The sequence below is a fragment of the Pieris napi genome, chromosome 13 (assembly GCF_905475465.1).
Source record: "Pieris napi chromosome 13, ilPieNapi1.2, whole genome shotgun sequence".
Lineage (NCBI taxonomy): Eukaryota > Metazoa > Arthropoda > Insecta > Lepidoptera > Pieridae > Pieris > Pieris napi.
The window spans coordinates 5,933,195-5,953,307 of NC_062246.1; the positions used below are offsets into that span (position 1 = coordinate 5,933,195).

Here is a 20,113-nt window from a genome sequence, read left to right on the forward strand (position 1 = left end):
TCCCTCAAAATTACATTTCCTGTGAATTTGAACCGATTCGGACCGATAGATTTTGAGAAATTTTGAAAAATCTTAAAAATATAAGAATTTTTTTTTTTTAAAGTGGTTTCTTTATTGATCAACTTCAAAAACTAATCCGCCTTTGAGCTTGAAAAACCACGTCGATCGCCACCAAGCTGGTCAAAAGCGGTTGATTCGTTCGAGAGATATCGTACACGAAAGAAACCCGAAAAAGTGTTTTTTCGGGATTACTCCGAAATTTGTGGTTCGATCAATTAAAATTGCAAAATGACTTATGAGGATGATAAAACTGCGTCGAATGCCGCCAACCGCGTGAAAATTGCTTGATCCATTCAAAAGTTATTGCGGTTTGAAAATTCCAAAAATAGTGTTCTATGAAACTTCTATCAGACTTTCGAGCTGGGAGAGCTCAAATGCATAGAAATGTTATTTCTTTGAACTCAGCGAGCTCAAAATATCAATTTTAAGCGCCCAGGAATGGAATTAGCGGGAAGTTGCAGGGATGGCCCTTTAGGTGAACCGTTTTTCTATTTTTTTTTTTGTCAGATCAGGCGAATCCCTCTAGATAATCGTCAGATTATGAGACAGTACGTTTAGAACATAAAGATGAACCACATATATCTTAATCTGACGCGCTTGAGTATTTCAAAATTGCGTTTTTTTTTTGCAAATTAAGAAAATGGCTGTGGGTTTGCGTCCCATCGAAATCGTCAGATTAGTGAATGAGAGCTTTTTTTTGGTGCACTTAACACTCCCTTAGAAAATCTGACGCGCTCGATAAAATTTTTTTTTTTTTAATTTTCAACCCTTAAATACAACCACCCGCATCATGCAAACGATCAGATTAACATACGTACATTATTAAAAATACGTAGGGCATAGATGCTATCAATATCTGACGCGCTCGAGGATGTCCATGCAACAGTTTTTTTTTACATATTTAACTATCTATAGCCGCTTCCCCCACCGATGAAAAGGAATTTATCATATAACATTTTTTTCTTCTTTTTATCTAAGCTTTGCATCCCAATAGGTCTCTACGACGCTCGAGTAAATCCCCATTTAGCATCGTGGGCTCCCCTACCACAAAGACAATGTGTGGAAATATTTAGTTTTGTCTTTGAAATATTAAGTTTTAATTGTCGTTTCAATAATGTTAAATTTCAGTTTTCTTTTACGTTTATTATTTTTGTCTATTAATGTATAACTTATGTTTTCTGCTTCATATATATTGTTAATCTATGTTATTTGTTTTGTATATTTTCTAAGTATTTTGTTTTATAATAAGTATGTTGGTCGTAAAATTACTAATAGATAAATCTTAACTATAATTTTACACTATACAAAATGTCAACCCTTTGAACTACACTTTTTACTATTACCTACTTGAAGATTATCGTAATTGGTAATAATTCAACACTCCTTGTAGCTCGTGAAAAATATCCTGAATTTTTATTGATAGATTAATTATCGGCAATCTTGTATTATTATTCTTTATCTTATGCTTATGTCATACGGAAGGTTCAGTAGTAAACTATTAAATTCTCGTGTATTAGAGTCTCGTGTCTTATCAGCGCGTCGCAATATTGGCTACAAATAAATTATATAAGTAAGAAATATGTATAATCTATCTTTTTAAACGTAGACAAAGAAAAAGGATGTTTTTCCTTGAACCTAATATTTCAATTGTGATACAAAAAATTGTATACAAATATGTGACACGCGGAAATGTTGTATTTAAAATTTGTATTGTTTGCAATGTTACACGTGATTTAAACTTTTTGTGTTAATTTTAAAGCTATTATTATAAATTTATTACAAAGATTAGGAATTTTGGACCACATGATATAAGATTATTGTTGTCGGAGCTTTACTAAAGCTTGTTGACTTACACAAGCTTTTGTAAAACTCGGAAAACAAAATTTGGACCAAATTGATTTATTACAATTATTATTACAAATTATTTACACGCTTAACAAGTACCTATTTTGCCTAAAGGAAATATCGTTACCATTGAGATATATCTGAAGTGCCATTATTGCTCGATGAAAACTAATTTTGTTGAAAAGAAAATATTCCACTATTTTCTTTATTTATTAGGAAAGATATCCACTTTATATGATCATAGTTATTTGCATAAACGTAAAATGAAATAGTAATAAATTTCCTCCTTAATTAAAAATGTATGGAAAAAATAGCATTAAATATATATTAATACTAGTAATTAAATGCCATATTATAATTTAAATCGAAGACGTATTCTTAATTATTCATATTTTGAAATTTTGGGGAAAACCGAATATTATTATAAATATTAGCATTTACATTATGTGGAAACATAAATTTCTTTACAATTCTCTATTGTATTAAAATTACGGAAATGTTTCGGAAAACTCCCTTTTTTATTTAATGTAGGGTTTCCCAAAATAAAGTAACTCTAGTGATAACGTATATACATCGAAATGATCAAGTGTGATGAAATTCCATCACACACCAATGATGCATGGAGGAAACAGTTTCACCGATTTTTGAAATGTCATCTAGACATTTTTGCTAGCTATTTATCAACGCAATACCATGGCTTAGTGGTGGAAGAAATTCTCGCCAAAATAATAATTGCTTCACCAGTTTAATATAGTGAAACAGACGTAGAAATGAATTTCTCTCATGCGTCCTTAACTCGAGACTTTAACATCCAAATATCCTAAATATATGGAATATTTATACCGGAAGTGTACTAAAATAATGATTCACTTAACAAGCAGTTGACGCTCACTATCAGTCATAGGCCAAGGTCAAAATACCATGACGTGATCAAACCATATCACAGCATTATCATTAAAGGCCATATATTTTTTTTTCTACTATAATGTATTATATATATTTATTTTGACTTTTAATTATTATTAGTCTAGCATTATAAATTAGTATATTTGCACTCTTTTAAAGAACCCTTTCGTCTCTTTCTGTCAAATTGAAACGGATGAGTTAAATCGGTACAATTGGATGTTATTTATTTATTTAAAAAGTCATAAATCATTTATTCATATATAAACACAATGTACAAGTTATGAACGTCAAAAAAGAAATATACATTAAATGTTTCTAATTTAACATTTACTGCCAGTTCTCAAATCAAGGGCGTAGAACGGAAGAGAAGAACTGGCAATATACTCTCCGCCACTCTTTTTAATTGCCAAGTTTTTTGTGTTACACAACGTTTGTAAGGAACTGCAACTATTACACCACATGACATCTTAAGTAATAAATAATAATAAAATTCTCCTGCGAATAATAAAAGTCCTTTATCAGCCTCCTGCTGCTGGTTTGTCAAGGAGCACGCACTTGCATATCTTTATTAACTATAATAAATTCTTGTCATTAAAAATCTATATTTATTTGTTACTGACAAGATTAGCCTAAGGTTTTTGAAACAAATCAGTTTTCTACATGTGAATATGTATTGAAAATTGTAATAAAAATTAGCAAATGCAAAGTTCTTCTCAAAGTGTTGTTTGATGTCCATCCTTTCCTCGTGAATTGTTCAATTTATTCCATAACGTGTTGGCATGACTACTATTTGATTTTCTAAAAAAAAATGGATAGGCTACTATGACATGCTATAAATTTAGGCGCTACCTCTTTCCTCTCCACCCCACTAACATTAGATTATGAAGTTTCTGTAATACCAGAATAACAGGTTATTTAATATGAACGTATTTCATAGTAGGTACCTTTAAAAGTGTTGTATTTTTAGAAAGGTTAAAATTAAAATGTGTTTTCACAATACGGCGTGCTTTACGGTAACCATATATAAATGTTTTTTTAACTAACTTCAACAATATTATTAAAATGGTATCCAAGGAAATATATAGTATAATAAATAACTATGTTACGTTAGCCAGTCAAGCCAAATCAAATAGTCTAGATTACACACAGGAAATTACACAGTTCAAGGAAACAGGTGCTTAATTTGTTCAAAAAATGCTTCCAAGATGATCTGAAATAAGATTATCAAGATAATTTTTACTACTACCGCCACTAGAATTTGTCTTTGAAAACAAATCTTGTCTTACCAATTTTTTCTTCAATGAGACTAATAACAAGCTCTGATAAGATAAAAATATATAGCAAAATCTAAACGCTATGTCCCATGAACACACATGAACACAACCGTTAATAAAATTTCAATTTTGCTTGTTTTAGAATCATGTATTAAATGTAATCTGTAAGATTTTCCAGATAAAGCTTATAATTTAAATGTAATCTGTAAGATTTTGTAAGTCTGAGACAATTTTATCGAGAAAACGGTTTTAGCGGTGAGAAAACTTTGAGTATTGGGTGAAAGCTGTTTAGTTGCGAAGTGTTTAACTACTTACTACTACAGTAGAAAGTAGTTAAAATAAAATGCTATAGCATTTTTTTTTGTTTTGTTATTTTTTCTCTAGTCAGGAAACTTTGTTCTTCGTTAGAACAAATATTTCTCGATACTTATTTGGTGTGAAATAAAGTCTATATTAACCGAAAACCAGTGTGTAGCAACACACTGGTTTTCGGTTTGTAGCTTAAATTTAGTCGCCGACTTAATAATATATTTTACAAGTACTTAAAACGGACAATTTAAGAAGCTGCGTATTAACATCCTATATTTAAGATCAGACACTCATATTCGGTATCTATGAACGGGTCTTTGAATGAAAAAGATAGATAAAAAACGAAATTCTTGTGTTGTTACCTGCGCACCATGCCACCAATAAAGTTGGAACTTTGTTTTTTTCTTTCTCGTAGATAAAAACTACATTCCTAAAACTTTTAACTTGATAAAACATTTGATTTACTATGTTTCGTGTATTATACCGATTCTTATGATGGCTAAGAGCTTGATTCTATTCCTTAGGATTATAATAAAAATAACACCTTTTATGAATATAAAGTAAAACAAGTGTATTTATAAAAAAAATAAACAACACGACAATCATTTGTATTTAAAATATTATTTAGTTTATCTTAGCCAAGCTAATGAACTTTATATAGTGCGTAACTAAAATATACAATTCATTGGTAACTGTGTAAAAAGAAAAAAAATTAGCAAAGCGGTAAAGTATCAGTTTGGTCTCTCTTACTCGGTGGGTCGACCAAGTGAAGGCCCTTAGAGGTGTATTATCATCGACTCTAATCCAATCTATAGACATGAGGAAGTAGAGGCTATAGAGCATCAACACTAACACGACCTTTAGAGATAAAGAACGTAGAAAATATGTCAATAAAACCATTCTGGGCTTTTTTTTTAAAGATTTTAATAAATTCTTCATGGCAGAATACAAAATACCATCCGTATCACCTCGACGTCCGTGGTTCCACAACTTAGCGTTTTCTAAGGCAGTTCTTGCCGCGCACCACCGCTATGTGGAACCAACTGCCCACTGAAGTATTTCCGAACCAATTCCATTTAGGGTCCTTCAAGAAAAGAGCGTACCAATTCTTGAGGGGCCGGCAACACACTTGCGAGCCTTCTGGCAACTTGAGTGTCCATGGGCGGCGGGCGGTATCTTTTAACATCAGGTGCGCCTCCTGCCCGTTTACCTCCTATTACATAAAAAAAAACTATGATTAGTCGATGGGTGAGCAATTCTCATTAAATATAATATGTACTAATATTGTAAAGATTTTTTTTTTTGCATTGAATAGGCTTTAAAACTACAGGACTGATTTCAAAAATTCTTTCACCGTTAGAACCTTACGTTGGACAAAATATTGTTCTTGTAAAAATTACGATAGTGTAACCAAAGGTGAGATACCAATGAAAATCGACTTTCTACATACACAACGTTAAGGTATCTTTTTAACTATGGCAGCTGAATACAGTAAAAGTTTTCGAAGTGCACAAGCTAATTACTTTTGTATTTGAATGGAAGTAAATTTCACATACTTTGTCAAAGTTTTTAACTAAAATTTAATAATAAACAAACGAGGTTATCAAAATTTAAATAAATGCAATTGTGATTAATAAACATGTTTTAATTTAAATGTATACGGAACCTTTACGCCAAGCAGTTTTGCAATACAACGAGAAAACGCTATGAAGACTGTATTTTTCTCAGTACGTTAATTTATACATAAATTATTTTTATCTTCGAATATTTTATAAGCAACGGCTCACTAAAAGTTACATCTATACTCTCTATCTATGCCCTTATCTATTCCAATGGAATAATTAATATTTATTTCCAAAATATTTACAAAGATCCAGCCAGGTCAGGGCCGGTTAATAATTAAATAAGAGTTTATTGACATATTTCTCCATTTCTAAATATCAGAAACCCAGAAGTTTATAAATAAAATATTCTAACTATGCAATCCATATAATTTTCCAGTTAATTACGGTAAATCTGCTGTAATTACAGTCAGTCTGGATGCGTTGATTTCACCATCGTGATTTCAACTTAACGCGGAGTCCGTGATATTTGTCAGTCGTGTTTTGAGAAGCACTTGTGTTGGTTGTGTCATTGTTCGTGTGCGCAATTCGATATCGTGTGCATATTACGTGTTTACTTTCGTTAGTAATTGTGTCCTCTTTGGATACGTGAAGGTAAAATCTTAATTAATAATAATTTCTTTGATTTTAATAAATATTGATACATTTAAATTTCTGTGCTTAAGACATTTATAGAATTCACACTTTCACGTTTTTGTAGTTGTCTTATTATAAACATAAAACAATATATACAGAATTTTATTTTTACCAAGATTATAGAATAGTACATTGCAACGTATGAAATTATATTCTCAATTTATAAAAAATATGAGGGTACCAACGTACAAGCCTTATTTTCTTTTTTATTTAGGCGGTCTTATTAACAACTAATTAAACATAAACCATTCTTATTTTGAAGTCATACAGTAGACTGTATCGTAGACATATATGATCCATATTATCAACAAATTTATTTTAAAATTATTATTACTACCAATTCAATTTTGTTCTCATCGATTTGTTTATATTTTGTATTAGTTTATAAAATACAACAGAGCATTGTTTATCATCAAATTATTTATCTATAATATGTGTACTATTTGTATGACTATCGAGATTAATAAATATTTCCGTTAGTATACTTGCGATAAGAGTATTTCCTCCCTTCTAAATAATTTATAAAGAACGACTTTTTTTGTAAATTCGTGTTGTATGAAATTTTACTACTTGAATTTTCATTTTTCTTGTTATATATTTTAGCTTGCATAATATATAAATAGGACAATAAAACAATAATTTCTAGTATGAGATTTTCGTGACAACGCATTCAGTAGGTACATACAAATAATTTCTCGAAGCGTTTGAGCTATTAATACAATTATATGTATTTAAAACAAAAATTGCCTAAGTTGATACATAACATAACTTTTAAACATTTAAGGAAAACACTTTTTTACCGGATTGAAGTTATGTATTATTATAAACTTATCATTTTTAGTTATATAAAATAATTATAAGTTTATAATATTACATAACTTCAATCCGGTAAAAAAGTGTTTTCTTTAAATGTTTAAAAGTTATGTTAATAAAAGAAAATAATATTTATTTCTGTTATAAGACAAGTTAAAATATTAGTGATTAATATTTTAGTGACTTTGAGGTTGTATTTTTAAAACGGAAATTATTTATCTCTATCACAAAAACAAATACTCCAAAATTATAACAGGAAATATTGATTAATCGGTAATTTATCAATTATTGTTTTCTTATCAACTACGGAAGATGTTTTCATACAAACTTCCGCTATAGATGTGTATGGCGTAATGTTTATATTTTAATTAACTATACAATGGACTATCTGACAAGATTTTAAAAACCATTTCAGATTATTTATTAGTTACTATAGAAAAAATACAAATTGTTATTTTTATTTCTGTTAAGTGTAATAAGTAAGTATACCTATATATACCTACTTGAAAAATACAATAATTCATAATTTAAGATCCCGCCAAAACGCTCCTCTAGGCAAGATGGCGTCGCACCAGTCCCTATGACTTACCTTGCCTGTACACGTAAACAAAAGTTTTTTCTATATTAAATATATCTAAATTCCACAAATTCCGCATATACTATATATATATATATTAGGATTAGACAGGCGAACACATTATTTACAAGCAAGCTATGTCATCGATTCGACTAATCTGTGACCATTTTGTGTCACGTGATTGACGTGTAAAAGAGCAATGTTGGCCTAGTGGCTTCAGCGTGCGACTCTCATCCCTGAGGTCGTAGGTTCGATCCCCGGCTGTGCACCAATGGACTTTCTTTCTATGTGCGCATTTAACATTCGCTTGGTGAAGGAAAACATCGTAAGGAAACCGACATGTCTTAGACCCAAAAAGTCGACGGTGTGTGTCAGGCACTAGAGGCTGATCACCTACTTGCCCATTAGATTTAGAATGATCATGAAACAAATTACTCTCAATAACACTTAACACACTGACATAACAAACATTAACGACCGATTTAAGGAATATAAAAGACGTTTTTTTAACGTCCAAGAGATATTATTACCTTTTTTAGATATAAAGAAAACTTTATTATACATAATAACATGATATTTAGGTAATATAAAGGCACTAGCCGTGTTGTGGTCAGTCAGTCTCTTCCTTTTGACATGTTAACTGTACTTCACAATAATTTCTACATATCACAAATTATTATTAGACTATTTTTGCACAATAAGAATATTTTCTGTATCAGCATAGGTTGGCAAGATGTTGATTAATATTATTTATATAATCTCATTCGGTAATATTCAAATTATGAAATGAAATACAGACTTTTATTGGCATATTTTATATACATACTTCTTTAAGAAAATTAAAAAATTAAATTAAAGCATTATTCTCCTAACATAACAATGCTTTAAAATATTTTTTTAATAAAACCAAGGAGGTTTCAATTCAATTTTAGTACACATAATATAATCTGTGGTGAGCGCGCTGGGCGCGCAACGCGCTGGTTCCGAGCCAATAGACCAATAACAGTCTTTTTCCATTGGCGCTATTTCGTACATACGAATTTGAGTAATATTTTGTTGGATAAAACTTTAGTAGCAAAAGTGTCAAGCAACACCGACGATACCGATGAAAATTTAACTCGACGAATAGTCTTTTGCCAGAAAAATCAAGAAAAGCGTACGACAAATTTTACCAAGACTTTATGACTTGGAAACCTATAGCCATGAGATTAAAATATAAAGTAGTGCATGCAACTGCATATAATTAGATATTAAAACACTCGTGTAATCTTATTTTGAAACTACACTCATGTTTTAATACCCCCTATTATATGACAGTTGCATGTATGTAATGTGAGTTTTGAAATGTTAGTGAAAATTTTGTTTTTAAGAAAGTGGTTAAAGATGAAAGGGCCTCGCAAGGAGAAAAAGCGATGGGCGAAGAAAGTGCGTATATATTGTAGTAATTATTATCTCATAAACATTTATTACAATTGTTATGAATCAATTACATCGTCTACATATAAAAGTATTTTGTTCAGTTAACATTTAAAAACGATTCTTAGTACTACGATAGCAAAGGTCAATTATTAAAAAAAGTTTATGTTCGGCGTACATTTTTTTACGTCAATAAAAACGCGTGACCCTAAATTGATACGACAAAACATGAATTACGATTAAAAATGGGGTCAAGTGCGTTGAACTATATTAATCGTTTTATATTTACAATAAATGCCGAGAGTTTATTGGCAACAATTATGTATGGATTTCTTATGAACTACATCGGTTCAATGCATTTATTTTTGACATTTAATATAAACAAGCTGACACTAGTTGACTCAGACACGCTTTCTTATTAGGGCGATTACAGACTAGCGTATTTTTCTGCGCGTATATGGTTGTTTCTGCATACGCGCGCTACAATACGAGCTTGAAAAAACAGGACGTTGTTCGCTCGAACCGGTTGTGGGATCGTGTCAGTATCAACATGGATTCTGACGTAGAAATATTGTTATTTCCGTTAATCATTCGCCGTCGACTGAGAAGACGAAAAAGATGCTGGGAGTCATCGATGGTTGCATCTAGACAGAGAACCGTTCACTTTAATACACTCTACCCAGAACTGCGAACTTATACGAGCTGCGAAGCGCGTCAACACTCGTACGAGTTGCGCGTGTGCCAAAAGGCGCTTAAAAGACGCGCGTAAGGAACGCTAGTTTTTAACCGCCCTTAATTATTTCGGCTTAGTTGGAAAGGACAACCTTATGTCGAGGCATTACGCTGGGCTTATATTACTGCTTATATAATATATGATATGTTCTGTGTTATTAAGGCTAACAGGTTTCAACATCGCGATACACTTATTCATCATATAATTCCCGGGGAAAAATAATTGTTTCCTGTTGGAATAATTACCATTGAAATAATTTTGTTTTATCTTATTTCTTTATTTTTTTTATCTCGCTTTAGGAAAAAAATATTAATTAAATAAATGGTTGTAACGAGAGAATTTTGCAGAGTGAAAAAAATTCTATAAGTTCTAGAATTTTTTTCTTTTTTTTGAAGAGTTTGAATATCATTCTTTTATTATACCAGCCATTATCATTGGAAATAGATCTGTAGTTCGAAGGCGGGTGTCAACATAATTATAATTTTAAATGAACCTTCGACAAATTTGCATACAAATATATTATTTTTTCTATAACCATAAATAAACTGTTACAATTTATAAGCAAATCCTATTTGAGCATCAATTATGTATTAGGTTACGATCCGGTTTCCATTGTAAAACAATAGGATGAACAATTAATTATAAATTCATATTTAACTGTGTGATATGACTGCAAATGAATTAAAATGCATTTCCTGTTTAGATTGCAATTCCAATTATAAAACCGAGTCACAATTTGTAATGCAACTTTGTGTTTAAATCACGACATGCACAATTAATAAAAAAAAACAAATGCAACTTTTATTGCAAAAAAACAGACGAAAAAAACAAATGAATGACGGTCATCGAAGCACAAATACATGAGTAAATAGCTGTACAAATTAGAATTTGGAATTCCTTACCAAAGAGGAGAACATCGTGATTAAAGTGGCCAGTACGAAATACGCCAATTTCATATGTAATGACCTAATATTTATATTTTAGGAGTAAATAATAAAAATACACCAATAATTAGACGTCAATGTTAAACACGCAAATGTTTTAATGTTGTAACTTGAACTAAAACATATTCGCTTATCTATCTCATGTTAGGTATAGTATCTCACATAAACACTTTTTTAATACTAGTATTTAGAACCTTGCACCACACATGCGTTCTCCTTGTATCATTAAATGCATTAGAAACTCAGTTAAGAATGCATTCGTATTTTAAAGTGATGTTAATTACTGTAGTAACTTAAAGTTGTAGTTGCTTAAAGTGAAACTAGTTTGAACTAAACCAGGTCATTATCAACCTAACCAAACGATGGATGGATGGATGTTTGTTACTCTTTCATGTAAAAATGACTGAATGGATTTTAATTAAACTTTACAATAATATAGCTTATACATCAGAATAACACACAGGCTACAATTTATTAAGATATTGGGTGAATTGTCCAAAATATGAAGTAAGTAGGGAAAATCCACCTTCTGCTAGCTATTCTGACGTGCGCTGCCAAAACCGCTAGAGTTGCACATATCTAATGTATGATGGAAATGTTTATCTTAAATAGTACTACAAAAAAGCCCGCCACAGTATATATATCTATGTCTCATGTGTAAGCCATTATAGCCAAAATAGTGAACCATAACTACTATAAAAATTGAGATTTTTTTTTTTGGTAATAATAAATTTATTTCTACATGAAAATAGATACTTTTATCGCTTTTGGATTTAAAAGTAGATAAAATATGTCTTTCACGATACCTCATTTGAACAAATATTATTTTAATCCTGCGCAGACGGAGTCGTGGGCACGTAATAGGTACATGAACTTGTTATAAAGTTATTATCTAAGTTTAAAACAATGTATACTAGTATCTAGAAAATACAGTTCTAGGCTTAAATAAATTTGTAATTGTCAGACTCCACGCTTACGTCACCGTTTGGTGACATAGTTTAACAAACACTTGCTTAAATAAGCTATGGCACAAAGATTACGAAAGTTTTGATCTTCAAAACGTATACATGTTTATTTCATAATACGTATTTGCTGCCCCTGTCGAAATATTTATTTACTAACGCAAGGTAACGCACTATCTTATAAATATAGTTTTTTAATCCTATGTACATGAGGAAGTTTGATTATTCCTCAATTATCAGATATATTCCTTCCTGATTTGTAAATAGATTTCACGTCTTCAACTTTTACCTTAATTTTATCAGATATATTATTTAAACTACTAAATGACATATAGATATAATCAACTTAATCGTTAAATAAGTGTTAAAGTCTGCATTTTTTTAAATACATATATCTAAATCTGTGACGTAAGCACTATAGCAAACTTTTTTTATTAATAATAATGAACTTTAAAAGAATTGTTACTCTGGCAGATCGAACATAATATGCATTTCCGATTCTTGGATTGATCCATCGATTTATTAATCATAAATTTATTGTCTACAGGTCACATTTGATAAGAAGTCGAGTAAGGTCGAGGCCCGCAAGACGAGAAAATTCTGTCATAAACCCGATATCCATAGGACGTGGCTGAAAGGAAACTATAAACATAGTGCGCATGCGTGGAACTAATTCAGTGCCGCGTAGTTCAATGACTCATTATACCAACATTTCGCTTGGGAAACGCTAGTTGCGCCCGTTATGCAAATATTTTTGTAAGAACTGATACAGTGATAACAAAATGACGCCGGGCGTAGATGATTCGTGTGTGACACATTGTAATAATAACATCGTACCGCTGTTGCCGAGAAATTCAGTGCGTTTGGAGTTTAAGAATTTATCATGCACGATTACAATGTTTTCAATGCAGAAGATGGGATTCGGTAAGTTTTTATTTGTATTTCTCTTTGCTATGTTATTTGTTTTTAATACCAGTTCGTTGAATTACGTCGACTGCTAATATTCCATGAACAATACGCAATTGAAATGTACTTTACGCGGAAAATAAATGACGCAATGTTGTAAATTATAGATATTTATATCCCATGTAACTGAATCCAAACAAAACAAATCAAACTTTTAATGTTAGTACATATATCAAGGCGTTGCTTTTATAATTCACAATTTATATATGCTACAATATATATATTTTTTAGTAATATAATTGATATTAGTACTTTAAATTATTACACAAAAACATAATAATATAACATATGTACATACTTTTAAAACCTTTTCAATTGTGACAATTGATGTTAATTAAAAATAATTCAATGGAAACTGCAAGAAATAATAAGGTCTGGTAGATGATTTTAAATAGAACAATTGTTAGGATCTTAGCTCTTGTATACGCAAGGGTCGAAAATCTTTATAAAGGGTAAGATAGGGGGTAAGATATACGTAGATCGCTAACAGTGAACTTGGAACTGTAATGTTATATATATTATAGCTATTTATATAGGCTTGTTTTAGATTTTTTAACGTACCAAAAGTAATATTTTCTTTCTTGTTGTTATAACAAATGAAATAATTGTATACGTGATTAATGTAATGACACAATTTTGCGTCTGTTTCATTAAATTAATTTTTTAACTAAAAGCTCACAACGTCGGCATAATAAATGCCTTTTTTATTCTTAGTTAAGAACGGAATTCTAAAAATAATTAATATTAATAAGGGTGTTCTAGTTCATCTTAACTATCCAGTTTCGATAAGGAATGTGTATAGATAACGAAAAATGTCTCTAACATCACGTTAAATTTAAATATTAAATAAAATACATGTTATTTTGACATATTTATTAACAGCTTACTTAAAAATCTTTCTATAATTTATTTTAATACTTTAAATGAGATGATATTGGTTTCAGTAGGGCGACTCTATATTCTGAACTATTAACACGTATGATTATAAAATTAATAAATAATATATCATTATTTACAGTTTAATAACCGTAAAGTGCAAGCGAATTTGATTGAATGGAAACTACTTAATTCCGAACAACACGATAAGAAAGTTTTCAAATTAAATATAGAGTATTGCCCCAATTTACAACTAATAATAATAATACGTAATCCAGCGGCGCACCCCTATATGGCTCATGGTTTCAGATTGCCGTTTCTTTAATATTTGTTATTTCATAGACAAGTAGATGATCCTCCTTTTGTCTCACACATGTTATTGATGGATTTTAAACATGCCGGTTTTCTCACGATTATTGTGCAGTGTTGGCCTAGTGGCCACTGCGGCTCAACTACCGTATGTTAAAAATATTAGTTTGAACTTTCTGTTCCTTCAAGTATTTGACGATTTAGAAATAATTTTAGCCTTAATTAATCCTTAACTAAGGCAATATTATTTTTAAATGCCAATTATTTGATTAATTTATTAACAGCATAACAGGCAAAAACCAAAGATATTATAAAGTGTTATTATACAATTAGGAATAATTTTACACAGCAGAAAACTTCTTGCAATTAGTACATTTTCAAATCACTATTAAAAACCAACAAACAAAAAAGAATAATTTAGAGGTAAAAATAAACATTACGTCCGTCATTTTCATTTTAAAAGACTAATTTGTAAAACAAATTACTTCTTATGAGGTACTTGTGTATTGCATTCATGGATCAGAACGAATTATACAAACCTGATAATAAATCTCTTGAAAAAGTATACGAAATAAATTCGTCGTATTTTTTTACATGGGCAAAGGGCAATGCTTAGGCATTGCTTTTTCATTACCCATACTTAATTTCTACACAAAAAATCTACAGTGAAACAAAACTCATGAATATAAAACAATTATTTCAATACAATACCAGCTTATTAATCTACAAAATTCTAAATGACGATATACACACTAACATTACTTTCACTAAAATAAATCAAATTCAGAAGCGCACTTCACGACGCGCTCACAATCTTATTGTACCGAAGTTTAGAACCAATAACGGTAAAAAAACATTAAGCGTTGGGGGAGTGCTGCGGTATAATAGACTTCCACAAAATATAAAAAGTGCAGACAGCCTGGCAATATTTAAATTAAGACTAAAAGACCATCTCTTGAGTGATCCCAGTTACCTGCGTAAATGAAAGTCCACCCAAGTTATACTTCGCTAATTCATCCTTGAAGCTCTTCAATGACCCACGACGTGATAAATTGTATCTTTAGTATATAAGTTCTTATGTAAGTGACTATTGTCTGTTATGAGGATAAATAAATGTCTTTAAACCTAATGGGCAGGAGGCTAACCTTTAAGTGATACCGCCGCCCATAGACACTCACATTGTCAGAAGGTTCGCTAGAACATTGCCGGTATTTTAAGAATTGGTACACTCTTTCTTGAAGGACCCTAAATCAAATTGATTCGGAAATACTTCAGTGGGCAACTGGTTCCACATAATGGTAGTGTGCGGAAAAAACGCCTTAAGAAACGCTCTGTTGTGGAACGGTGGACGTTGAGGTGATAGTGTTTTGTATTCTGATCCGATGATAATAAATCTCTTGAAAAAGAATAAGTAATAAATTCCTTAAATAAAAACTAAACTTATGGATGTTTTATTGCAAATGAACAACGCATAAAACGTGCAGAAAATCATCAAACTGCAGTTCATTAAACTATACTGTACCAGTGACCGGGACAAAATTACGTTTCGCCACGAGTTATTTATGGTATTATATAATTGAAGATGCAAAGGTGGAACGAACAAAGAGGTCATTCCATTTTTAAATTTGAATTTGGCAACGTTCCGTTTCTAAAACAAAGTCAAATTGTTTATGGTGGAGTCCAATCTTGCATGAAATGATAATTAACAAAAAAAAGGGAAAACAAAATTTGACGTTTAATTAAAAATCATAAAATGAATATTAAATTTACTGAAATCGTTAAGATACATACGTATAAAACGATGATCTACTTATGTAACATACAAATGTATTATAACGAAGTTTCTTTAATGTTTATGGTTTTTTCGCTTTTCGTTTATACGAGCGATCTTGTGCTGGGTTACAACTCTATATGGGTCCTGTTCGTTTCTTCGATCATTTTTATTTTCCTATTTATACAAGTAGGTGATCAGGCTTCGATCACGATTTTTGCCTTCACCGTTACAGCAAATGTTAATTTCGCACATAGGAAGAAAATTTCATTGTAAAGACGTGATTTGAAGTCGCAGGCTTAAACCACAAGGCCATGCGTTACAATGCATTATTAGGACTATAGACAACCTATGAATTGCATGGCTTATTGCCATAACATTGAATAAATTGGCCAGTATTCTACTGACCTCAGTGACCATATTTTGGTCGAATTGAGCTTGCGTTATATTAAGAAGTTAAGAAGAAATATACATTTTATTTCACACTTGACATAGTTAACGTGATTGCATATTCCGTGATGTTTAATATTAGCAAACATTTTCAATAGTTTACAATTCAGCAATTGCTCATTGAAGCGTAGATTGTTAAACGAGTTGTTTGTAATAATTACTCATATCCGAAGAAGCGTCGGGAATCATTTTTTGCGATAAGAGAAATCCTGTTTGTTAATTAAACATTAATGATAAGATGGGGAACAATAATTAATTGTTAATATGATTAATGATATTTAGTGTCACGGTTTTGATCGTAGTTGGAATATTTTTGGAGGATTGTTAAGTTGTGTCTGCGAACCACGAGTGACGCGACACGACTCTTTTAGATTTATTACCCGTAAGGAAAATATCGTTTTTAGAATTAAATAGAAGCCCGAATCTATCTAATTTATACTAACAATAATTTTTACCTATTTAGAGCTGAATGGCTTGTCACCATTCACACTTTTTGTTCGGATACCTGCAGCTGAGGCATAATGTATTGAATTTAGTAAAGTATACCAAGGGAACACAAATAAATAAAAGATTTTTTTTAATAATTACTTGCAATGTTGTATGGAACATTCAGAGAGGATAATTACAAACTCATAACAATTATTTATAGAGAGGACAAAAGGATGGAAAACATAAATCATTTTTCCTCTGCGTTCGCGCATGTCGCTGCCTCTTTAAGGTTTTCATGGCTTTAAGATTATTGTATGTTAATTACATCCTTCACTTTAGTCGTCGAATGACAATATCTTATAATAACTTTACATATATTTCCTAAAGTAAATATTAATCATTTTTACATTTTACAGCGAAATTATCGTATTTATTTATTATTGTTTCTTTTCTGCTTTTAAATTTTTTGTGAATCTATTACTTACGTTTCTATATATCACTTCTCTAAATCATGGTTACTTCGTCTGTCATAGCATATTAAAAAATACTAACTTCATATAAAAAGATATTATTTGATAAAATAGATTGCCCACATTTTTATTTATACACAATTACAAGTCTTATTTAAATGTTGATCTCAATACTCAAGAAAAACTAGAATTAACCTAGTACGTATGTCGCAAGATAATATTCATGACACCAACATTCATAATTTATCGGTACATTAGCACTATTCAACGATTTGATATGACAATGTTGCAACAACTTCATACTAAGCGGAATTCTTAAACACGTGCAAAAATAATATATTTATGAAACTATGACAGTTTTTTTAAACATATATCTGTCAACGGAGCAACATCTTGTTAGTACCTTCAAGTCTGTTGGCCAAAACATAGATAAGGATTTAAAAATTAGACTTATAAGTATATAATAGTATCAATCGCTTATACTGGGAATAAATAAGGCGCAACTGCGTTTCTCTGTGAATACAAAAGAAACAACATTTAAAGCCTATATTCTAGGTTTTATAAAGTAAAATAATATAATGAAAAAATTAAAATATCTTACATATATTATGTCAAGTGACATAAATTAAAATATCGTCGATCAGACGGCAAAGACAAAATTACAAAAGAGTTTATATAAAATACAATATAGACAAGAGTTTGTATAGGAAAATATATTATGTTTTCCTTACAAGTATATTAAAAATAACATTTGGACGAGAATTCTTGCTATAATGGCGGACTGATGATGGACAATGTTTACGCTATAGGGCATAAAATCTACTTGCACCTTAGCAGACATTCATAGAACATTATTGAATTGGGTGCCCTTTGCGTGTAACTAACTAAGAAAAGGAAATTTTAATCTGTATCAAACGTTAGCGTAATTTTATATATTTATAATTACTAATAAAATCATTTTATAACTAGTCTTTGCATTAATGGATCACTTAAAGTAGGAAACGTTATAAAATTACTTTCTAGCCTGGAATATCTCTTTAACCTTCAACTTCTACTGATACTATTGTTGTTAATAATAATCAGTGGCGCCACAACCTCTTTAGGTCTGGGCCTTCTGAATCTGTTTCATGATAATTTTTTCAATTTAATACGCAAGTAGGTGATCAGCCTCCAGTGCCTGACACACGCCATCGACTTTTTGGGTCTAAGACATGTCGATTTCCTCACGATGTTTTCCTTCACCGTTCGAGCGAATGCTAAATGCGCACATAGAAAGAAAGTCCATTGGTGCACAGCCGGGGATCGAACCTACGACCTCAGGGATGAGAGTCGCACGCTGAAGCCACTAGGCCAACACTATTGTTGCTAGCTGGTGTATAATTATCCTCCCCAGTTGTAAACTATTTTTTAAATATAAATTGTCCTTGCACAAAGACATCATTTATCAGCCATTGTAAGGAAATCGGCATGTTTTTCCAAATTTCGACGGCGTATCACAGAAGGCAATGATCACTCGTTGCATATTAACTAAAATGTTCAATGAAAATTTATGGCGATAGCCATAAATAGTAGCTATTGATGTACCTAATGGTGGCGCCATATATTTAAAATCGCCAATTGACTTACGAAGTGGATAAAATATATAAGATGAAAATATAAAATTAATAATATGTTGATTCCTATTCAAATGAGTCTGATGTCACGTGAATAAAGAATAACCTTTTTAGCATAAAACTCGAAATGTATGGTTTGGACACGTGAGATACTTGCCAAGGCCCTATTGGTACAAATAATAATAGAAAATATCAGGTCAAAACCATATTTTCACATATGGGAGCTAGTACGCGCTAAGTATCAACCCGGAATGGAACTTTAGAGTAAGATTAGGGTGTGATAAGACTACGATAACTTTATTCTTATCGGTAGTTAAGTTCGGTGGCGGTTGTTGTATGGAGATGTTTAAATAAAACTTTTTGTTTGAAGCAAGATTGGGTAACAACTGGCTTTTAATGGTTTAAACATGAGCTTATATCTAACATAAAATTCAGGGTGGCGTGAGTGGGGTGGCGACGATAACAAAAACTAATTTGGCTCATCTAAGGGTAATTAATCTAAGTAACACTTCAATACAAGTCGGACCCTTTTCTGTCGGACATTATCTGAAACAAGAATATTATATTACAATTTATGAGGCTCCATGCATGGTCATGTGTTTTAGTGCCATGTGTGCGACGAAGGCTAACATTTGGTTTGTGCTTCTATTTATTTACTAACATATATATATAACTTAATTAACATTAGGTAGCATAACTCGGTCAAGTTGGAAATTACTTTGCTTGATTTTTATATGAAAAGTTATAAGCGTCGTTATGTCCCCGCGTACAATACCCATTAAACAAAAAAATATTCACAACTTTTAATAAACTAAATATTTTATTTTATACTTACTTTATACAATCCTGTTGATATTCGATATCGATAAAAAACTATTAATTTAACAATAGAATTGCAACGATTAATTTTATTCTGTAATAGGATTTAAATCAATAATAATTATTAATAGGATGTTAGACATCACTGTAATTGTTGTTTATGTAATCCGTCCGGTTCATTGAGATATTTTAAATCATCAATTGTATTATTTTTAATTTTATAATAAAGCAAAAATTGTACTTATCAATATTGGCCGTCTTATTGCAGTAATAAAAAGCTTCATTATTCCTGACTGTCATAGGCTATATATTA

At 30.9% G+C, this 20,113-nt stretch overlaps 1 protein-coding gene across 1 annotated transcript in view; it reads left to right on the forward strand.

Annotated features, from left to right (window-relative positions):
* The first annotated feature begins 6,479 nt into the window (after positions 1-6,479).
* The window catches only part of LOC125054982 (ATP-binding cassette sub-family G member 1), a 55,958-nt gene continuing 42,324 nt past the window's right edge, over positions 6,480-20,113 (forward strand). Inside the window, exons 1-2 of the mRNA XM_047657138.1 lie at positions 6,480-6,610; positions 12,645-13,021. Of these exons, the coding sequence (XP_047513094.1) occupies positions 12,880-13,021 (142 nt within the window). The 5' untranslated portion in view covers positions 6,480-6,610; positions 12,645-12,879. The remainder of the gene's footprint in view (positions 6,611-12,644; positions 13,022-20,113) is intronic.